This window comes from Curcuma longa, unplaced genomic scaffold, assembly GCF_044706935.1.
Source record: "Curcuma longa cultivar G26 ecotype Majalengka, Jawa Barat unplaced genomic scaffold, ITB_CL_G26_1.1 contig_14734, whole genome shotgun sequence".
NCBI classification, from domain to species: domain Eukaryota; kingdom Viridiplantae; phylum Streptophyta; class Magnoliopsida; order Zingiberales; family Zingiberaceae; genus Curcuma; species Curcuma longa.
In genome coordinates, this window is record NW_027429858.1 from 26,225 (window position 1) to 50,753 (window position 24,529).

The 24,529-nt window shown below is 39.2% G+C and overlaps 1 protein-coding gene and 1 pseudogene across 1 annotated transcript; one reads left to right on the forward strand and one right to left on the reverse strand.

Moving 5' to 3' along the window:
• Positions 1-3,927: 3,927 nt before the first annotated feature.
• Positions 3,928-4,899, reverse strand: LOC141816160 (uncharacterized; annotated as a pseudogene).
• An 8,793-nt stretch (positions 4,900-13,692) lies between these two features.
• On the forward strand, positions 13,693-21,063 carry LOC141816163 (mRNA cap guanine-N(7) methyltransferase 1). Its single transcript, XM_074703995.1, has 13 exons — positions 13,693-13,776; positions 13,914-14,050; positions 14,355-14,423; positions 14,716-14,787; positions 15,754-15,855; positions 16,239-16,295; positions 16,479-16,617; positions 17,599-17,663; positions 17,770-17,820; positions 19,524-19,586; positions 20,437-20,560; positions 20,640-20,701; positions 20,785-21,063. The coding sequence occupies exons 1-13, from the start codon at positions 13,701-13,703 to the stop codon at positions 20,875-20,877; spliced, it is 1,110 nt and encodes a 369-aa protein (XP_074560096.1). The 5' UTR covers positions 13,693-13,700; the 3' UTR covers positions 20,878-21,063.
• The last annotated feature ends 3,466 nt before the right edge of the window (positions 21,064-24,529 follow it).

Sequence of the window (24,529 nt, forward strand, 5' to 3'; positions counted from 1 at the left end):
AGGCCGAGTAAGGTTGAGGTCGAGCGAGGTTAGGGCCGAGTAAAGCCGAAGCCAAGTCAGGCTGAGGCCGAGGCCAAGGTCGAGGTCAAGACCGAGTAAAGTGAGGTAGAGGCCGAGTCAAGCCGGAGCCAAGTCAGGCTGAGGTCGAGGCCGAGGTCGAGGTCAAGACCGAGTAAGGTAAGCGGCCGAGTGAGGTTGAGGCCGAGTAAGATTGAGGCCGAGCGAGGTCAGGGCCGAGTAAAGCCGAAGCCAAGTAAGGCCGAGGCCGAGCTGTTGAGCTGCTAAGCTGGCTGAGCTAACAGAGTTGCTGAACTGACAGAGTTGCTGAGCTGACTGAGCTGCTGAGCTGATTGAGCTGTTGGACTGAAAGAGCTGCTGAGCTAATAAAGTTGCTGGACTGAAAGGGCTGCTGAGCTGACAGAGCTGCTGAACTAATAGAGCTGATGAGTTAATAAAGCTACTGAGATGACAGAGCTGCTGAGCTAATAGAGCTGTTGAGCTAATAAAGCTGCTGAGATGATAGAGCTGTTGAGCTAATAGAGCTGCTGAGCTAATAAAGCTGCTGAGCTGACAGAGCTACTGAGCTAATAGAGCTGCTGAGCTAATAGCTACTGAGATGACAGAGCTACTGAGCTAATAGCTGCTGAGATGACAGAACTGCTGAGCTAATAGAGCTGCTGAGCTAATAAAGCTGCTGAGATGACAGAGCTGCTGAGCTAATAGAGCTGCTGAGCTAACAAAACTGCTGAGATGACAGAGCTGCTGAGCTAATCTGCACTGAGCTGACAGAGCTGCTGAGCTTTGTGTGCCGTAAGGCTAAACCATCAGCGACTATGCTGAGAGGGCCATGGAGTTTTGAGTGCCGTAAGGCTGAGCCATCAGTCGACGAGCGCTGAGAGGGCCATGGAGTTCTGAGTGCCAAAGGCTGAGCCATCAGCGACCGTGCTGAGAGGGTCATGGAGTTCTGAGTGCCGAAAGGCTGAGTTCAGCGACCGTGCTGAGAGGGCCATGGAAGTCTGCGCCTTTGCCTGCCGTAAGGTTGTGTCATCGAGCACGGAGCTCGGAGGTCCAGCCTGTCGTAAGGCAATGTCATCGAGCATGGAGCTCAGAGGCCAGCCTGTCGTAAGGCTAAATCATCGAGCGCGGAGCTCGGAGTTTCGGTCTGTCGTAAGGCTCTGTTGGCGAGCGCGGAACTCGGAGGCCAACCTGTCATAAGGCTAAATCATCGAGCACGGAGCTCGGGGTTCCGGCCTGTCGTAAGACCCTGTTGGCGAGCGCGGAGCTCGAAAGTCCTACCTGTCGTAAGGATAAATCATCGAGCGCGGAGTTCGGGATTCTGGCCTGTCGTAAGGCTCTGTTGGCGAGCACGGAGCTCGGAGGTCAGCTGTCGTAAGGCTAAGTTGGCGAGCGTGGAGCTCGGAGTTATATGCCTGAGAATTTTGAAGCACTTCCATAGTAAATTTATGAGGCAATACGATAAAGAATAATGACCTGATGAATGAATTAAGATAAATAGAGTTAAAGAAGATATCCTGATAATTCAGAGAGAGTTTTATTCTCAATGTTGAGGCTCTGCTTTAATAATGATAGGAAGGATTTTGTGTCAGATGACGTTTACTAAAGAGTATATGTCTTGAGCTGATATCATCTTAGTTGCAGTGATAGACAAATCATTTTCTTTTAAGAAAGTTACACTTGTAGGAGACATTCTCCAATGTTCCTGCTTGGGATCATCTACGGATGAGTCACCGGCTGAAGATTGTGAAGTCACACAAGATCCGCAAATGGTGGAGCTCCTGTCAGGCATTAAATATTGTGTGTGCCCTTAGGCGACGGCAGAAGCGCGGACTTAGAGAGGTTGAGTTGACGGGGGAGTCGATTTCTAGCTAGGAGATCACGGATTCACTTAGGAGCAAAGCTAGTGGAGCACTGAGTGGGGGCTGAGTGGGAGACCGACAACTGGATTAGATGGGAGAGCTCGGACAGTCCCATGGAAGGGAGCTTGGTCGGTGTGTAGAGTTCAGGCTTAGAGTGCAGGGCCTCGAGCTGAACTAGGCGATGAGCCAAGCTAGTTGTGGGGTTAGGCACTGATCTGAGTCAATCGACCAAGAGATCGGCCCTTACCTCTGTCGTGTTGTTGCTAATTGGACTAGATCTTAAATAAGTGTATTAACCACTAACATGAGTCTCCCTATAAGCCTTAGTCAGACGAGGCATGAGTCAAATTGATTAAACTAGTTCTTCAGTGTGAACACAAGTCGATCTTGAGTCAAGAAAGGCAGCAGCTAGTTGAAGCGATGGGGCTGAGATGGTCGAGATAAGACTTAGGGCAGGGATAATCGAGATGAGAGGCTTCAGGATAGAGATGACCAAGACAATACTCAAGAACATGCTGACCGAGATGAGGCTCAAGACAGGAGATGACCGAGACGAAGATCGGGACAGAGCTGGCCAAGACGAGATTCGAGATAAAATCGGTCGAGACAAGACTCGAGATCGAGATTGTCGAGACTCCAGATAGAGATGACCAAAATGAGATTCAAGATCGAGATTGTCGATACTCCGGACAGAGATGGTCGAGATGAAGCTCGGGACCAAGTTGGCTGAGATAAGGCTCGGGACAGAGGTGGTCGAGACGAAGATCGAGACCAAGTTAACCGAGATGAGGCTCGGGACAGAGATGACCGAGATGAAGCTCGAGACTAAGCTGGTCGAGATGAGGCTCGGGACAAAGTTGGTTGAGACAAAGCTCGAGACCGAGACAGAGGTGGTCGAGATGAAGCTCGAGACCAAGCTGGCCGAGACAAGGCTTAGAATCAAGTTGGTCGAGATGAGTCTCGGGACAGAGGTGGTCAAGACGAGACTCGAGACTGAGATTGTTGAAACCCGGGACAGAGATGGCCGATAATGCTCGAAACCACTCTCGTCGAGATGAGTCTTGGGGCAGAGGTGGGGCCGAGAGCCGAGGCTCAGGACCAAGATGACCAAGACTCTCAAATTGGAGGTAGAAAACCACATTTCAAAGGATTCTTTGTAATTACTGACCAATAAGATAATAAATTGATACTAAATTGCCAATTGAAATAGTATCAAGGGTTTTATTATTATAGAGACAGCGATGATTCTGATGGAACTAGCAAGACTAAAGATATGCTCATCCTCTGGGTGTATATGAATATCTTTGATAATATAAACTAGGCTGGTTCCTCACTCAAAGATTAGTGAAAATTGAAGGAGATATATATACGTAGTTTGTATGTTTATATCAAGCTTGTACTATATGATAGACGCTAACCTTGGCAGCATTTTAGATATCAAGAATATAAGTACTTTAATTTGTAAATAACTGAGCAACCAAAGTAATACCTCCATTTTTTAATAATATATCAATAATAAGGTCGGTTTTCAAAGACTAATATATCTACTACCAACTTGTCGGTGAAGTTAGAGTCAAGCCGGAAGATAATGTGATAGGCAACTAACTATACTGTATGTATAAGGACAAGTTTTGCCAAGAAACAAGATCACAAGGGGCAGGTGAATAAAAATTTTAATATGTCGCTCTCTAGATATATGCATCCAATAGCTTGGTCAGAAGATAATCATGTAGATATATTTATACCGACTTGAACATAAACAGGAAAAATATTTCATCTACCAAATATATCAATTATCGAGGGATGATGTTGCAAAACATAAATTAGATAATGAGAAATAAATGACTTGTCTTATTTTGCCGATGAGAAACTCGAGCTCGACATCGTTCGTCTTGATGATGTCGGCTCGATCCTAGATGCTCAGGATATGCTTTGCTACCACCGACAGCCACAACGGCAGCCGAAGGTTAGGATTCGTGGGATAGCAGAGCCCCATGATTATGATCCACAACCACGGATGCACCCAAATATCATAAGGATTAACATATATTCAAATATCATAAGGATTAACATATATCAAAATAGAAAAGAAAAAAAAAGTGTTGTCAGATAAAAATGAGTAGTAGAACGTGTAATACCTGGCTTTGATTTGGAATCTAGCTACTGGCGACAGCATCTGAAAGATCCACAGCACATGGGGGAAGTTGCCGGCGGTAGAGAAGGCCTCGTCGATGACGCTTATGGCGCGCACTTGCATCTCCAGCACCATGATGTAGTCCGACGCCCCCTCTAGGAGCACTGGCAAGGGCAGCTTCCGGCAGCCTGGGACTAGTCGTCCCTCGTCTTCTCCTCCACCGCCGGGGACTCTCTCCTCTCGGCCTACGCCTGGGTAACATAGGCGGAGCTAGCAGGCTTCGGGCGGCCGGCTCGTTGCCGGACTCGACGCCTGAGAGTCCTGCCTAAGATGATCGCTCGGCTCCACCGAGTCCTTCCGTGCGCTGAGACCGCCCTTCGGACTTCGTCGCTCTGCATGTGGTCTAAGGGCAGAGCGGAAGGCATAGGAGCGGTGGACCTGGAGGAGGGCGTTGATGAGCTTGAAGGAGAAGATCCTCTGCTCACCCTCCGTCTTCCCCTTGGGCGGCAGTGGCTTGCTCCCGAACTTCCATTTCCTCTCCCCTCCGCCCCAGGCGGTGGCGAAGGCTAGGAGATGGCAGAGCTTGGCGGCGGTGACGGCAGCGCCAGGTGATAGCGGCGGCAGCTTTGTCCTTCCTTGATACATGGTAGCAGCTGAGGTGAAACAGAGCGACGGTGGCGGACGCGCGCGGCAGCTGCGGATGTGTTTGGCGGCGGCAGCGCGAGGTGGTAACGGTGGTAGCGAGTACTTTTGCCATGTTTTTAAATGAAGGAACGCTTTCACAATTCCTCCAACCCAACCTTGCTTCCGCCCAAGCTTATTCCTGAGATACTCAGCGAGATGGACGGATAATTTGACGACAATCGGTCTCCCCGATCTTCCAACCATAACGCGCATAACGAGGTAGCCACTTGAAGACGGAGGGAGATTTCCGCCGTCGTCCTCCTCGGACGCCGCCCTTGAGATGACTTAGAGCAAAATAATTGATTTAGGATTTTTTTTTATGCCGCCATTAAAAGAATTTAGGGTAGAAAAATTAAAAAAAAAAGGAATATTTGAAATTGTAGAAGGTGATCTCGTGTTAGGGTTTTATCTAATAAGTCTAATAGAAATAGAAATAAAATAAATTTTTAAATATTTAGCTTTTTGATGAAGGACGCTTTTTACTGTTACTAAGAGGATTGAGAGGAGAAAATTCAGATCGTCGTAGCTTTTCTTTCCGACGAAGTCATGATTGTCATTAATTCTTCTGGTGTAACCTGTTGGGTTGCAAAGGTGCAAACATAGTCCCACATCTAAAACACATGGGAAAGATCATGGGTTTAAAAGGATAGAAAGTATCTCCATTGGCATGAGACCTTTTGGGGAGAGCCCAAGAACAAAGCCATGAGGGCTTAGGCCCAAAGTGGACAATATCATGCCATTGTGGAGATGTGGACATTCTTTAGACCCTACAATTGGTATCAGAGCAAGGCTGCTCTTCACCGGACTAACCACCGGATGAGCCATGATCCGGATCTAACCATGTGGGTTGAACCTTAAAAACCAAAGGAAGTAGGAGCTCCCGTGTTTGAATCAAGAGGACCAGACACCGGGCAGGAAGTCCTAGTAGGTCGGATAGACCGAGGGGCATGAAGTCCTGGTTGCAGCTGGGCAGGAAGTCCTAGTAGGTCGGGTAGACCGAGGGGCATGAAGTCCTGGTTGCGACTGGGCAGGAAGTCCTAGTAGGTCAGGGTGGACCGAGGGGCAGGAAGTCCTGGTGGGTCGAAGATTCAGACATCAAACGGAGGCTTTCCGTTTGAGGGGGGGGTATGTGGTCCTTTGTTTGAGGGGGGGATTGTTGGGTTGCAAAGGTGCAAATATAGTCCCACCTCTAAAACGCATGGGAAAGATCATGGGTTTAAAAGGATGAAAAGTATCTCCATTGGCATGAGGCCTTTTGGGGAGAGCCCAAGAACAAAGCCATGAGGGCTTAGGCCCAAAGTGGACAATATCATGCCATTGTGGAGATGTGGACATTCTTTAGACCCTACATAACCATCCAGCGTCTCGGCTCATTGTTCCCACAGACGGCGCCATTGTGTTCCGGCCAATTCATCGTGGACGGTTCAACTACCGGTTCAAAACTGCTGACGTCCATGCTCCTCAAAGAGAATCACCGGGGGAGATGAGGGGACCTGAAAAGCACTAAAGAAAAGGGTTAGAATGGCGCCGGGGGACTCCGGCAAGCCACTCCGACGCTCAAGTTAGAACAGAGAAAGAAGGAAAGGAATAACATACGTGTATAAAATGAGAGAGAAATAGAGGGAGAGAGGAGAGCCCCCTTTTTCTTCATATCTGTGGAGTTTATATAGTATCAGGCGAAGCGTCATCTGTGGAGATCAGCGCATTTGATTGGTTATTGATGCGCTATTAATGTGGTAAGGATAATCTTTGAGGGTTTTCGAATATCCAATGGTTCAGATTTGCCGATCTTCATCTGACGGTCTTGTGCATTAATGTGCAGGATTTTAGGGGGCCAAGTTTGGGGGCTTGGTCGTCGTCCTTATCCTTTTGGATGGGTGATAACTAGCCGAATCAAATGGTATAATCGTGAAGATATAATTATTTAAGACGTGAGACGTCTAAAAGCGCATAGGTGTTGTTGTAGGGATCTTTTACAAAAAATAATAAATAAACATATTGAAACAAAATTGATCCTTCCAAAGATTCATGCGAATGCAATACACATGTTTGATCGAGTTGTCATGTTTGTTTCGTAAACGAAACAATTCTGGCAGCAACTTGATTCAGTAGATCTTAGCACTATCAAAATGGCTGCACCTCTTCGGTATCCACACGAACACGTTATTCATTCGTTGCATGAACTCAATCATCGAAGAAGAAGTACTTTCGTTATGCTAGCAACTTGGATGGTTTGGCTAAGAGGAGTAGAAGAAGAGACTAGAAGTGATCATTCATAAATGCATAAACATAATCTTTTGTATTCATCCAATGAATACAAATGGTCATCCAATGGATACAAAAGATTTTTACCTTTTGTTTTTCTTTTCATTAATGCTCAATTAATCTCTATTAATGAACATTAATCCTTTTTAGTGGTTGAGTTTAATCTAATGAATCTTATAATTCGGATTAGACTCAATCTAATAATCTAATAGTTAGATTGATTTGAGTCTAATTCGGATTAGACTTAATCCTATAATCTTAAGGTTTATCATATTTTAGTCAAAATAAAATAAACTCATCTCTAAATCAACATGTTCTTTATGTGTGACTCAATAGATTCTCATAATATTGGCAATGTATCTCAAACAACATTTTAGATACATAAACAGTGAGTAACATGTCATGCATCATTGCTACTCAAGTAATGAGAATATCGAGATCAGATCTAACTTTTCTGTGTCTATTATCTTGTATAACTTGATCATTCTATCTTCAATATCTAAATTGATCCATGAGGCATAGACCGTGTCATCCCCTTATCAATCTTTATGTTTCTTGATCTCTAAGTAGACTCATTTAACCAAATGAGCTCAATATCTCATATTGACTTATTTGAGTATAGTCATGCATTTTAGTAGTCATACTTAATCAAGGAGTCCACAAATATCACTTTCGTCATATAGAAAGGATAAATCACATCTATATCACTCGCATCCCTCCGTATAACTTCTTGTGTATCCAGTAATTGACTTTATAGTCCACATTATTACATGTGACATTTGTCGATACTAAAGTACGCAACTTCTTATGTAGAGAACCGTAGTGACTTCAGGTTTAAAGACTATATATACTAATAATCACTATGAGAATGTTTATGACATTCATGTAATGATCCATAAAACATTCTTATGGCGGATCAATTCAGTTCATATTATCTAATATATACACATGTGTCAACTTGATATCTTATATCCATGACCTGTGAGATTAAGTCATCAGTTGACTTACTGTAATATCCTAGAAATTGTAGGGTTTGAACTAACCAATTAAAGACTAAGTCCTAATTAGTTCGAGTTAAGTGGGTTGAAACCTAAATTAGCCAAGTCCATTTAGGTTAACTAGGTCAGATCTAGAATTAGGTTAAGATTATGATAAAATAAAGGGGATGAGAAGATTTATCCCGCTAAGATGAATCAAACAAACCTGGGTTAGGTCAAATCGAAGATCGTTTGGTTAGTGAACCAAACGAACCAAGATTGAACCAAACTGAACCAACTTGATTTGGTTCGTGCTGGAAGAGGTTTTGATAGGATAAAATGGATGAAAAGATTTGTCTTGTGAAGACGAATCCAACAAAACTAGTTTGAGTCAAATCGGAGATCGTTTGTTTAGTAAACCAAGCGAACCAAGATTTAAACCGATTTACTACAGTAACCGACTCAGTCGTATAATAAACCCTAGGATTTTTAAGTTGGTTTAGCCCTGTAAACCTAGTTTAATTGCGCCAATTAATCCTATCCTAACCACGGTTCACTGTAGCTCCTCGTTATAACTAATTCCCTTAAATCCCTTCACCACCGCCCATCCCCGAGCCATCGATACTCAGAGAAGAGGCCAGCCGCCGCCACTCCCTCTCCACCTTGCTTCTGATCTAAGACCGTTGCTTCTCCATCGTCCTCGATGCCGTCGGATCCCAATCGGCCTCTGCAAAAGCCCGACGCCGCAAACACAAACTCGCCGCGCCTCTTCTTTTCGTTCGTCACCGAACTCTCCCCCTTTCCTCGCGCTGCCTTCCTCACCAGCCGAAGCCACCGCTGCGTGCCGCCGTTGTTGCCGCCTGGAGAAGGAGCCATCGCGATCCCTCTTTGCCCGACGCCACCACACGGACTGACAACGCCGCCCCCTTTATTTGGCCGACGTCGCTCCGCCGCCGCATCGCTTGCTGCCGCCGCGTAAAGAAGAACGCCGAAGCTCTGCCAAAGCCGCCGCTGTCCCCGCCGACCAGCACCGTGCCTCCCGCGCCATCGATCCCCTCCTCAGCCCTGCCGCCGGCCGATGTAAATAGTAAAGGTTTATTAAGTGATTTATTTGATTACGATTAGTTGATTAATTAGGGCTTAAACAAATGATATGTGATTAATTAAGATAATTAATCTAGTTTAATTGGATTAGTAATCAGTTTAATGGTTGTTAATTAGTTGATAATTAGTAATTAATTCCTTTAATTAGTTCATTGATTAATTAGTTTAGTAACCACCTCATTAAGTTAGATTATCAATTAAGTTAATTGAGTTAGTAATTAATAGCTCCCTAGTAGTTGTAAATTGCAAATTCTCGATTGTCTTCCTCACAAGATAGCCATGGGGTTAGCTTACATTAAAATAACCGAGTTGTATTAGGAGTTAATTGGAAGTTAGTTGGAGTTGTTTTAGAACTTGAACCGAATGATTTAAAATGTAATTAAGCAATTAGGTTACTACAGATTTAATTATTAGTTAATTGGATTAACTAATTAATAAGTGATAGTTAAGTAGATGGGTTGGACCAACCTAAATATTAAGTTAGAATGTACTTTATTATAATGTAATACGATAATGTATTTAGTGTGTTAAGTTGTAAATTGTAGGACGTTGACTTCATTCTTGCTTATACGGAGTTTCGTATTGGAGGGTTCTTTGTTGACGACCGTCTGAATTCAGGTGGGTACCCTGTATCTGGTCAATACATGTCCATTTTCAGTGCATGTCTTATTTCAGTTTTATCTACTGACCTATTGCCCTTCCTGTATTTGACGTAGTTATTTAAATGATACCTTTGATATCCATGCTTGATAACTTGCTGTTTGACCTTATGAGAATCTACCTTTGCTATGTTGATACTTTAGTTATCTGTAAAACTCATTATGCTGATACTCGTAGTATTCGGTGCTTGATACCTGTAGTATGACCTTCAATTGACCTATCTACTGTAGGGAAATCTTAACTGTTATATTATTGACCATGTTGACTCCTCTTAACTCCTGTTGAACATACTGATTCATCGTAGTTATTACATGTTGGGATGATCATCATACATCCATACTTAGTTGTAGTTGTTGTGGAAAGCATTGTTGGCTGTTCTTGTTGGCTCTTGGCCGTCACCGTGTTGTGGTGAGATTCAGTGGCGAGAGCATATGTGCACTATTGTTGGGTGCCACCAGGACTGACTATATAGCCCTCCTGTTACACTGCCGCTCCCCACTAGATTAGTGGTGGTTAGTTGTTGGAGTATGTGCAGTATGTCTTGTCTGGCCCCTCAGTTCACTGTGCTCTGGGAGAGTGACTGGGGAAAGCAGAGTGTGGACAGAGACTTGCATTTGTTTGCGATGGTTGTTGCGTGTTTTTCATGCATTCATTGGTAGGATTATTATATAGTTTATTTTAATCATATGTTTACGACTGTTGCACTTGTTTGCTATGTTTATTGCACTTGTATGACATTACATACATGCTCACATGTAACTGATACCTATATCTGTTGCGTAGTACTATTCTTTCCTTATTATTTCAGTTGAGATACCATGCTTGATCACCATGATCTTTGTTACTTGTTGATACCCATTACCTGTTGATAGTGTCTATTCTTCTGTTTGTCTTTTCATGCACTTCTATATTCCTGTATCCACTGAGCATCTGATGCTCACTACCCAGACCCTGGGGATTATTTTGTTTTCTCCCCAGGTAGCAGATAGGTTACTTGGAGCTTGGAGTTTCGGTCGACTGCTGCTGTCTCACATCAGAAGGTTGTTGGTAGTGGTATAGTTGTTTTCTTTCAGTTATGTTTCGTACTCCGAGGACATGTATTTGTGGTTTGGATTGTAGTCGTGGTTGGATTTATCATATTACAGTAGTTGTGTTGGATTTACATTGTGGTTATTCGTTTTGTTGGATTTACGATGTTTCCGTTACGTAAAATTTGATTATGTTGGTTAGTATGCATGTGTTAGCTGTTGTGTGGCCGTGTGGGCCTTATTGTATATCTGTTTGTAGTTGTGTGTGTTTATTGGACGTGTAGTCCTATTTTCGGCCGCCTGTGGCCATGTATTTATGCATGTATTTAGGAGAATTGTCATAGTTACTGGGGAGATGCTGTCAAAATTTTTCGGACGGCCTCCCGGAACGTGACATTGTAGGACCTGAGGCACACGCCTTATTGAAGTAAGATACTTTAGGTATAAATTTTTACAATTCAAACATATATAAAGAATTTAATTTCTGCTAAAATATTTAGATAAAAAATAAAAAGGTTCCCCTTTATTTTCAAATCATCAAAAGGGTGTTCCACTTTTGATTTCTTTATTAAAAGGGCGCCCTACTTCACTGTTCTACCATGTACATTTGCTCAAATATCCTTCAATACTATTATGTAATGTTCAGTACTATTATCTCCTATCTAAATCTTCCGTTTAATTTATAAACAGTCGGACATATTATAGTAGCTACAAAATTATAGTAGTTATGAAATTGTAGCTGTTATACATGTTGTAGTAGCTACGATTTTATAGCTACTACAACACATTCAACATACTTAACGTTAAAAAATATTCATCTTGTAGCAGCTACGATTTTATAACTAGTACAACATGAATGTTAGGTGAGTAGGTCAAATTTATATTGTATCAACTATGATTTCATACCAACTATAATGATTTCATTCAAGTATTGTACTTGGGTCATTGCCCAAGCGCAAGGCGCAGCCAAGTGTGCACTTTTCACAACTATGATCATGAATCAGAATACAACAGGATTAAAACAGAAGATGATTAAAAATAAATCAGGGGAGCAAGTTTGAAACGCTTTAACATGATTATTCAAAAAAAGAGAGAGAGAGAGAAGTTCATTAACCTGAATGGATGGTTGTTTATGAATCAATAGACATTCCCTGTGAAATTATATATATTAGCATGAAAGAATAGTTTTCAACAAATTAAATAAAACAAGGCAAAGCTAAGAAAATGAACTGAATCTGTGGAAGAGTAATATTAAGATCCCAGCAAAATTCCAACCACTTCACCACTCTTCCATTCTCCATCTCCATCGATCACTGGATTCACTTTAAGGAAGAAAAATCTCAAGCCCCAGAAATGAGATCAAACATGTTGTTAATTTACTTGATTTTAAGCTTATTGCCATCACTAGCTTGTATTTGATTTTAAACAAGTTAATTCATTTGATTTTAATTAAGCTTGCCGCCACTATTTATATTTGAATGTTTCCCTCTTTTTAATTGTTTTTTGCGGATAATTTAGGTTGTCATTCCAAATAATTAGCTATGATTAAACAGATTTTAAGGGAGACTCATTAGATTCTTGATTTTATAATAATAAAATTTAAAAATTTTGTTAGGTTAAGATTCAATTTTGACTTTGTATGTATATCTGTTAGATCAAGATTCAGTTTTGACTTTGTATATCTGCAATTAATTCAAGAAACACATGTGCTTTCAAAGATATTGGCAATACCACTCTATCTACTCCTATCGACTACAATTTAAGTGGTCCTTTTTTTTTTTTTTTTGATAGAATCTTCAAAAATGCATCATATATTGATTTTTTTTATTAAAATGATCCCCAGGCTCTTGTATATTTACCTTTATGTCTCTCCACTATCATTCTCATTATTATCGTGACTATATCTCCAGTCTAAATCAGGTGTGTTATAGTAGATATAAAATTGTAATTGTTACATAATTATAACAGCTACAAAATCATGAATGCTATAACATGATTTTTTTAATTAAAATTATTCGGAGCCTCCAAAAAGACATTAAATAAAGTTTTTGAACTGAAATTGAGTTGTTATGAGTTTCACTCAATAACAAGTTATAGATCTCTAAATAAGCTTTGATTTGATATATTATACATCGCATGATTCAATCCGAATCAAAATTTATGACCTTTTAAAATTTAAGATTTAATATTTATATTATAGCAATTACAATTTCATAGCTGCTATAACTGTCTAACAGCTATAAAAATTACTACAACTACATGACAACTCAATTTGAAATATCTACAAAATCGTAGTTGCTACAATGTTAATGTTAAATCGTAAATTTTAAAAAATTATAACTTTTGATTCAAATTGAACCACAAAATGCATAATATATCAATCAAAATTTGTTCAAATATCTCCAACTGATTACGAGGTAGAACTTATAACAGTTTGATTTCAAACTCAAAAATATCAATTAATTTTTTTTTTTTTTGAAGGTTTCAAACAATTTTAATTTTAATTTTTTTATATTTTAATAATTATGAAGTCATAATCGTTATTAATAATATAGCCAACATTATGAATAAATAATAGAATCATCAAGGAGATAATAATCGAGGCATCTAAATCCATGTTCGTACTTCACAATTATCATGATGTCTCTTCTATCATTCTGATGAATCCATTGTGTTTAACGAAATTATTATCACAAATAACCATTTACTTATTTTTTTAAAATATAAATGATATTTAAAAGAACCACACGTTTCCCCTTTTCAATATTTTCTACCGAAAATAATTAAAAATATATATTATAGGAATATATATTTTTCATGCACCAATTGACCAATGGACTTGAGCTAAAAATTGAACAACTTTGAGGGCTACTCTGCAAAATAGTTACCTATCGGCTCGCACCCTTCGCCGTTATTTCTTGGAAGCGAAGCGAGAAATCGGGGAACTCGATTTTTATTTTAAAGCAGGAGCATGAAGCGGGGGTTCGAAGCCACTCCTTCCACCTCCTTCGGGCCGCCCAAATCCAAGCTCAGATACGATCCCTACGGTACTTCGATCTCAAGCTCTTCCTATTCCCTTCTGCAGATCCGACTGGCTGCGTTGCGGGTTTTTCCCCCAATTGTGCCGCCGATCGTTCGCACCGCAAACTAGGGTTTTTGATCGGGTCGGGACTGTCGTTTGCAGGCGATTCGCGTGCTTCGGATGACGAGAGCTTTAAGAATGCTCGTAGAGTGGCGGAGCATTACAGTGCCAGGTCGAATCAGACGCTGGAGGAGCGCGAGGCTAGCCCCATCATCCACTTGAAGAAACTCAACAATTGGGTGGGTTGTAATCACACTTTTGCATTTTCTATAAATTTTGTTGGTTCTAACTCTTTGCCATGCTACCTCTTTTCTGGTCTCTTATTCATGTTTGGTTCGTTGGATTAAAATTAGGTTTTAGAGTTGAATGTACCATACTAAGGATGTAGGATAAATTATAGTGAAAAAAGTGTTTTGGGTACAAAATTTTATTTGCAGCTGATGGATGGGTCACATCTTATCATATGACCCTGATTGGCTGATGCACTTCTTTATTGATGACTAATTTTCAACTTATTTCTTTCTGCTCATGTTCGATGAACAGATTAAAAGCGTACTCATTCAGTTGTACGCCCGTTCAAAAGATGCTGTGCTTGATATTGCTTGTGGAAAGGTTAGTAGCGTCATTCTGGACAGTTACTAGCTCTATCAATGTGCTATTGTTATCATTTTTCTTTAGTACCCACATGTAGTCGGTTTCATTCTATCAAGAATCATTTAGAAGAGATTCTTAGAATTTTTAAAGAATACTAGTTATCATTTTTCTTGAGTACTCATGTATAGTTGGTTGCATTTTATAAAAATCTTTCTTTTGTTGCAAGAGAGATTCTTTGAATATTTAAAGAATACCTTTTCTAGTTTTGTTTGTTTCAAACAGTAATATCTGGTAACAATTCTTTTTATAGGGTGGTGATTTGATTAAATGGGACAAGGCGAAAATTGGATATTATGTGGGCGTCGACATAGCAGAAGGCTCAGTAATTTCAACATCTCCTTTATTCATTTTATTATCATTACAATACAATGATTTTAATCTATTTTATAATTATGAACTTGATGTACTGAAGTTCCTCATGTGTTGTGTGAGATATACATATTCATATCCGTGCCATTTTCATCTATTATTTTATTGTCCATTGCAAATTGGGGAACTAATTTTGAAGTAAGATGTCAATAAGGGCACAGGGAATGATGTAGATTTGAGCTGGTGTGCTATTGAATAATTATGTCATTTTGAATTGTATGGTTTCTTTCAATTTTGCCAGCTAATCTGTGAGGGTCAAAACATTTCAAGTCTCAGTTAATGCCCGTTACCAACTATCTAGACCTGTGAGCTTATCCTACATAGTAGCGGTTAGTAATGGCCAGTAGAACACTACAAGGAGAATAGAAGATAATATTAGAAGGGGGAAATGAACTAGAGGATAGATGATGGCAAAATATCACTAAGAATTGGTGGAGCATAAGCAGCGATTGAATGGTCTGAGTGGTGGAAGTGCAAGTAAGCTAAGATTATTATCCAGTAATGAGTGGTATAAAAGGAGTGAAGGGGAGGGTGAGGAATAAAGGGGAGGGTGAGGAATAGGGGAAGCTAGAGGACAATAAAAGAGTATCTAAAACTTTTTAAACAAAGAAGTGAGAGGACAAGAAACGAAAAGGATAGTTGGAAAAAAGTTGTAGGCGGTGCAAATTATATAACCTTTTCTACCAAAAACAGGTTGGACTGTTACATTATTCCTGTTCCTGCACTAAATGATAACGTACATCATTGGCCTATACACTCTAACCCACCTACATGTATATGTCATTATCTCACAGTTCTATTCACTGTCTTTCTTTTAACATAACAAGTTTTGCTTTAGCAGCCTATGCATATAATGCTGTTAAACACTTGCAGATGTTTATTGATTTTACTTGCTAACTTATATATATATTCTGTTCAGATAAAAGACTGCCGAACTCGCTATAATGGAGATTCAGAGCAGCAACAACGTCGGAAGAAGTTTGGTTTCCCTGCACGCCTTATTTGTGCTGATTTTTATGAGGTAATGATCTCTTTCACCTTCTTTTTTTTCATCATCATTCTCATCCTCATATGAGTGTATTGAAAGCTGAGGCGTTAGTTGTTTCATAATTGTTGAACCTGCCTAACATTAGTCAAATTATGTTTTCTTTGGCACCTAAAAGTGGCATTGTAGGATTAATGTCATTTTCCTTTAATGTAATTTGGTTTTCTCATGAACTTATGTGTGCATATAAAACATTAACAGTGTTTCATTCTCTTTCTTGCAGCTCATTACTTATTCACAAGCAATAGCTTTTGAGCTTATTATTTTACCATTTGGTTGTTGAATAGCTTTTGAGCTACCTTTCAGGAATACTACTCCAAGACAATCTAGCATAATTTTTGTTTTTCTTTCTATCTCAGGTTCCTTTAGATAAGTATTTGCAAGATGATGCTCCATTTGACATTTGCAGCTGCCAGGTGACTCTTTTGATGTATTTAGGAAGCATCATGTGTTTCATCATTAGAATTGATATTCATTTTCAAGATACCTGTATTTGTAACCAAATCAAATTATGCTATGTACAATCACATGCTAGTCATAAGTGACAACTGATGCTCCAATAAGTTGCTCATATGATATTTTTTAATGATTTGATGCAGTTTGCTTTACATTACTCATGGTCAACTGAGGTACGAGCCAGGCAAGCATTAGCAAATGTATCTGCCTTGCTTAGGCCTGGAGGAATATTTATAGGAACAATGCCTGATGCAAATGTAATCATCAAAAGACTCAGGGAAGGTATTTACTTTCGATTGCCGTATTTAAATTTGCTTGATGGCCTCTATTTCTTCAAGCTGTTGTTACCTTTCATGTTTCTGAAAATGCAGTAGTTTACTCATTTCATTTTGATTTATTGCATCATTGGGTAACATTTCATCAAAAGCAAATTGGGAACATCTCACTGATACTTGAAACAAAGTTTCTTAGATCATTATGCATAAGGTTGCATGAATTCATTTATTTTGTATCTCTACTCAGTAAATCTTTGTTGAAATAGCATGTGTGATTCAGCTTATTTCATGTAGCTTCCTATATTTGTAATAACAAAACTTCAATATGAAGGTTTTGTAGATGATATGTTATTAAGGATTTTGATGGAATTATGCAATCTGCAAATGTAAAATAGAGTTTGGTCACTCGCTCTTCCTTCTGTTACACTTTTCATACGTGACCATCTTCAGGGTAATATATTTGGATTCCCCGGAAAATTTTAAATTATTTTGAAGAGGTATGAATAATCAAGAACATCATAATACTTATTTGGCTACAGAGTTCTAACACTGCCTTTGACCAACCTCCTCAATCCATGTTATAGTACTTTGGATCTTGCCATTCCTCTGTACCCTGCAGAGACAAGTGGCCCAACAAGGAGACTAAGGGTGGCCAATCAGATGACAGAAATTGAAGCTGTCCTTGTTGAACTTGCATAGATAAGTGACCTAACGCAGGCAAATTACTTAATATGTGTGTGTTAGAGATAATGTTTAGTTCCATTTTGTTATTTTTAATCATTTATTCGAAATATATATGAACAAAACTGTAGTACTGATGCTGCTGCTTCACTATTCGGATTATATTTTTATTTTCTTTAGTGTCATTTATGTGCATTATGATTTGTTTTTGGGTTATTTTGTGCCATTTAAGTGTATTACAATGAACTACAGTTGTTTTACCTGCTTGAGTTTGTTGTTTATGGTTTCCTTGCTCTCTAATTTACAGCCGACGGTTTAGAATTTGGTAACAGTGTCTATTGGATATCTTTTGAGGAAGAATATATGTTGAAGGTTGGAATGCTTTACCCTTATCTCAACATTTTTCAAATGTTCATTTATGATTTTTTATTTCATAATAAATCTTAGTAATTTTTCTCAACACTACGACATGTTTCAGAAATTCAAAGCTTCCAGTCCTTTTGGAATCAAGTACAAATTTCATTTGGAGGTAACAAAGCAAGATTAAAGCTTTTACCTTTTTCACTCTTTATAGATGTTTTCTTTTTGGTGTTTTGCTACAATGCCCATCATTCATCTGCATCCCATGCAATCATTGCAATCATCTTTTCTTTGAATGTAATATCACTTTGTTTGATGTTGCATATCAGTGAGAATGTATGTTTAATTGTTACGCCACATCATTTTCTTGAGAACATTTATTGGGATAATATTTTTTTTGGCAACCTATAGATCTTTCTGTACTTTTCATCTCTGGATTATTATTATAATGAAGCATGCTATATATGTTCGCCAAGCCATTTTTATTTACTTAAGGTTGTGGCTGAAAAACCATGATTCTTCAACCCAAAAGGTAGATTTCTCATGTCAGATACCACTGATAATCTCAATGTGATTTTGCATCATACTATTTGTTTGGTGAAGAAATAATATATATCACGTTGGTCCTAAATCACCTTGTTGGATAAGAACTGAACGAATGCATATTATATATTCAAGTACCTTGTCTATTGTCACCCCTTTTATTATCAATGTTCTCAAACCTGGCCAGAGGTTGTTTCAGCTTATTCGACTTATATTATTATTTGGAGCACTTTTGGGCTAAACAAATTGTATACACAACTGATCATGCTCTATTAAATTCAATAGAGAGATTGGTCAAAACTAGAACATGAAAAATTATTTCCTTTCTTGATAATTTCTTATATATCACATTTTTTTTAGGATAAATTGTATCTCAGACTGGACAAACTGAGAAATGAGTAGCACAGGTCCAACCATATAATTGGGACAGCTTTCTTTTTTTTGGTGTGATCATAGAATTATTCCTTCAGGAGTCCTTTCTACAAGAACTACATCATTTCCTCGCTAATAATAAATTTACGAATGATCTTGTATAACCTGAAATTAGCTCCCAAATGTGGTAATCCTGTCATCTCCAGAAGTATGGAATACCACCTACCAAATGCTTCCACAAGTATCCTGTAGTATTTATCCAGCAGATGGTCTATTCCATGCCTGTACCATCACTTTTACAGTGAGTTGTTCCAGATTCTGAAATGCAGTATGATGATTGGGGAGGAACATAAAACTCCTTAATGTTGCATTAGTATCCTACACTATACACCATTTTGCTAATTCTTTCTAGGAATATAGGCATTCTAATTGGACAAATAATCTCCTGGTCTCGTAAGATAATTTTGTCCAGTTTTTTGCCAGAGTTGCATACATTTTGATTCTTCAAACCCTCCACCTTTTTTACTTATCTTTTTCTTGGCTGAGCTTTCCATATCTTGGGGAACATTATCAAGAATAGAACGTGCAAAAAAGCCAGATTTGCCCACTTTTTTTTGGCTCCTTGTTCTTATTTATCCTGATTCTTGTAATATTTAGTTTACACTGATCTCTATGAAATAAGCTAATTTATCTGTAAAGACCTTTCTTTTTCCATTTATACTTAAAATTTCATGACCCCAGGGCTCAGGGTTCAAATTTCAAAACACTAATTTGGAAAATTTATGTGCCTGTATGTACTGGAATTGCCTTTGCAGATCAACTTGATGCGCAGTATGCTTTGTTTAGTAAATAGCTAGCATGATGATTTGCAGTTCTCTTTTGAAATGGAATAGCTTTTGTTTTTGAGTTTACATATTTTGGCTGCAGCATTCATACCTAACCAAACTATGCATGCAGGATGCGGTTGATTGTCCCGAGTGGATTGTCCCATTTCATGTTTTCAAGTCCCTAGCGGACGAGGTGATCTTTATTGTCTAATTCTTGTTCAATGGGATAATAATGTATTTGAGTTTTCATGCATGTCTTGTTATCTGGTTTATTATCTACAAAAGGTCGCTTCAGCTTGTATTTAACTTGACTACGGTGTATGATTAGTTTTCAGTTTGTCGGGAATATATTTATCTGCTATATGCTCAATTGGAATCTTAGGAACAGTACCAACAATAATTTTGTCAGCACTTCTCGATTCTTTGTAGTTGCCATCCTCCATCTATATTTTATGATATCTCCTTGAAAGGAGGAACCCTGAAACAACTACTGTGTATTTGGCAATTTCCACATCTTTGTTAGCCAATAACTGACTTGTTAGTTCGACTTTCGAATGCTATGATTGTTTATTTTTATCAGTTCAATGTCATGCCTTATTAATTAGGCACTAGGACTACATTATACTTATTTTTAGATGGAATTTACAATCAGTTTTTCTTAAGAAGCAGCCCCTCGGGTTGATTGATGTACTGAATTGGACTGTGCCACAAAAATACTGCCAGATTGGCCAAAAGGTTATGGACTATCATCATAATGAAATATACATCATGGTCACCAGTCACTATTCACTATTTGTGTTTTGTTCAGTTAATATATTTTACTCGGTTCAAGTAGTCATACCTTAGATGCATAAAATCTAGGCGTTTGATACTTTTATGTTTTCACATATTATGAATGGGTTGTTGGTGCCCCACTCAAAAGTTCGAGTAAACAGTTACGTATTTTACTCGAACATTCATGATCAGCATCCTTATACTACAAAGCACTAGCCACATTTCATTTTTACCGATTCTTAAGTTCAATTTTATTTTCATTGTAACAGTATGGCCTGGATCTTGTGTTTGCAAAAAACTCACATGAGTTTGTTAATGATTACCTAAAAAAACCCGAGTACGCTGAGCTAATGCGAAGACTTGGTGCTCTAGGCGATGGAAATCACGACCAGAGTAAGATCCTTCCTTATATGCATACTTATTCGTCGGATTTCATGCCGCTAAACTCAACCTAAGCATTTGACTCATACAGGTACATTATCCCAAGATGAGTGGGATGTCGCATACCTCTATTTGGCATTCGTGTTGAAGAAGGTAAGAAATGCACAAACATTTAAGAAAGTAGCATCGCTTCCTTCACCTTGTTTATGATGTGAAGATGATGTTTTTTTGCTCAGCGAGGCCAGCCAAGTTCCGGCCGGAGGAACACCAGTGCAAACAAAGGGAAAATGTACATATCAGAGGATGACATCGAGTTCATCAGTAGCTGATATGATTCTTTAACTTCCATTTTGCTTTGGTTAAGAAGAGTGCAGCATGAACTGCCCTCCCTCTTCCTTGCTCATCGTATAAAGAGAGTCGGCGCTCCGACATCGACAAAACAAGTCGAGTTAGGTTTAACTAAAAGATGTTTCTCTGGTGTAACTTGGACATTGATGAAAAAAGTTTTACCTCCATGTGATAGCTGTTAATCCATATTAAACCTTAATTAACCGATTAATTATTTACAAAGTCAAAATGGTAACATATGAACTCAGCTTGCTCTTGTGAGCTTTACTAGCAAACTTCATTTCGTTCGAATATTTCTTCGAACAACCGATAGAAGTTTACCTTGGTCGGTCGTGTCATGCTTTCAAAGAAGAAGATTCTTTTTCTACTTTGGTGTTTGAATGTTTTGGCTAGACACTCTATGTTTTATTTAATGCTCAGGTCCTAAAAACTTAAATCTTATTAATTGAGTGTACTTTTTATGGTTGACTTGTGTTTTATTGTGACCTAGTTGATCGTTAAGTTGACTTGTTACTTGGCACTCGCCTCTTCATTCTTCAAGTGGATGCCAACCTGAACTGCTTTAAGCCTCGAGAAACAAAATTAAAGAGAAACAAACAGACTTGGCACATCCAACATAATGATTAGGTTTGGTTTCTTTACTCTAGGGAGGTAGTGCGTTGACTTTAGTGGACATTTGGAGGAGATTGAGAGGATCTAATGGAAATCGTGTTGATCGAAAGGAATGTCAAAGCCTTCATAAGTTTTGTAAATAAAAATAACCTTTATATTTATTTTATTTTATTTTTTAAAAATAATATATTAAAATGATAAATATTTTAATAAATGATAACCTTTATATGTATTGCTCGAGCTACCATCGTTGATTGCCGTCACACTTAGGGGGCATTTGAAATTTTTTTTTTCTAATTTTTATTTTTCATTTTCTATTTCTGTTTTTCTATTTTTTATCTAATTTTTAGAAAATAAAAAATGTGTTTGGTATGATATACTGTTTTCTATTTTTTAGAAAAGAAAATTGAAAAATACGTTTGGTTTGTTAATATGAAAAATTATAAACAAAATAATTTTTTTAATAAAAGATCATCTTATTCATGGAAAAGGGAAAAATCTTATGTGAAGTATTTCTTGTTCTAACTTTGATTTCATTTATTTCCAAAGACACATAGTAACATTTCTCATTTCCTAAGGGTCATATACAAGCACAGAAAATTGGCACAAAGAGGTAGTTTGAATAATACAGAATATCCACCATTCACAAACAGGGGCGGCTCAAGCCTACCGGGGGCCCTAGGTGAATTTTTTTTACCTTGGTAGTCCGCCTTGTCAGAAACGATCCACCGCCCCTCGAACGATTCGTCAAAGGACTTGTAGAACAGCTGGATCAAACACGAAAAATTATTACCTAAATCAGTAAATCTCATCAACAATAATACTGAAAGAATAAAGCAAAAGAAAAAAAAAATTACCTGATCCGACGCAGGAACCAGGGCGCAATCAGCGAAATGGGGACTGGGAGAATGCTTGCTCGCTGCTTCGCGAGAAATGGGGCGGCGCTGCTTCGCGAGAAATGGGCTACCGGATCCGACGGCCGATGCGGCGTCGCGAGAAATGGGGCGGCGGGCGAGCTGACGGTGCTTCGCGAGAAACGGGGCGGCGAGCCGGCGCTGCTTCGCGAGAAATGGGGCGGCGAGCCGGCGGTGCTTCGCGAGATTGAGAAATGCTTCACAAAGCAACAAACACTTGTATCGCATTATGATTTATAGTCTTCATTTTCTACCAACCAGGAATGTTGGTTCTGAACAAACACATCATCCTTGGTAGTCGACCGATTTGCTTGTCGAAACCAAGTCTTGAATGCTGAAATCAAGTGTGGGCAATCTTCGATGTTTCAGGTGGAAAAGCTTACGCACTGCTGCAGCAAATCTTGAGAATCTAACAACAGAAGAGTAGATATTATACTTAGAAATGCTTCTTCAAAGTCCTAGATGATTGATTTTTGACCTATTGACATTGTGAAAATAATATCCCAACAGACATTCAGTACCGGGAGCCAACATCTGACAAAATTCATCCTCACCTGAGAAAAACCTTAAGAGCTTTGAATCAACAGATTCTTACAGGATCAAACTGACAAAATATGCATCACACTGATTCTATTTGAATTGTTTTATATTTTTTGAATCAACATTGCACTCATATGCATGCACTAAATCAATAAAATTGTTGGAATTATCAACAGAATGCAAGTAAGATGTCAAATTAAACGTGACAAGCAAATTGAAATGAAATAGAAATATTTGCTGCAGAAATTCAATTGGATAGATCTAAAATGTTGTAAGTTACCTCAAATGTGTATTATCATTTACCAGTCTTCATTTCCTCCGATGTGCAATTCCCATCCGCCTCCTCTAAGACAATGGGCGAAATTCTTGCTAGGAGGTTTTCACACTCCTCCCATCCAAGCAAACACATCAAATTGAGTACCCCCTCCTCTTCCTCCTCTATCCACGACACTACCTCAAGGAATTGTACGCAAGCTTAGACGCAATCATTGAAGAGGAGCTCCATTGCCACAGGGAGCATATCCAAAGCATCGGACATGGATCCGATCTCCCGGAGAAGTCGAGGCTGTGGAGAAGCCGAATGACTGCGACATGAGCGTCGAAGGGACTGCGGGAGCGGTGGCTTCCCGCAGAGGGGAGGACCTTAAGGTTGAGGCGATATCAAGTCCTCTTCTCACTGACGATGGAGTGATTCCATCGCTCAGAGAGGAGGGCGTCGAAGTGCGTGGTGGCAGGAGGTAGGACTGGCACTCCGAGCAGTAGACGATGGCGGCGTGGCGGATGAGGCCCTCGGTGATGTCCACCCGGGAGCGCAGGTAGCGGACGCACATGTTGGTCGAGTTGGGCGGCATCGCCACTGCTCCATCGGCGGCTCGACCTATTTTTTTTTTTTGGTATCGAAGAAAAAGAAGCGGAAAACGCGGTTAATGTAGCCGCGTTTTTGTATTTTTTCTGTAAGTTTTTATTTCCCACGGAAAATGATATTTTATCATTTTCTTAGAAAATGATTTGTCATTTTCCAGAGAATGAGATTGGAAAACATAAAATAAATAATAATTTCTAGAAAATAAGAAAATAAAAATAAAAATGATCAAATCAAACACCCCTTTAAATACTCATCAACTACCTTTCCATGCTCGAACCCTTACTTTGTTGATGGCCACTATGCTTAAACCTTTATTTTTCCGTAATATGGCAAAAGATGAAGACGTTCACCCTGGATGCCTTTCAATGTTGGCTCCACAACGATTTAAAGAATAATCATGGTGATCGAACGGTCTCTTTATGTGAGAGAGATTTTATTTTTCATTTTCTGGTGATCTCTGCTCTTTTATGATAATCTACTATTCGAATACCAACTCAACTATATATGTGAGAGCAACCTTCATCTACATTATGCATTTACTACATTTAAGCCATCATTGTCGATTGATGACACACCCGAGCCATCACCCTGTTTAACTATCACACCTAAACTGTCATATTTTTTTTATTTATCTGAATTTTACGAATCAACTAATCTCTCATCATGACCTCTCCTATCAACCCTAGCAGGCTAGTCTTGTCC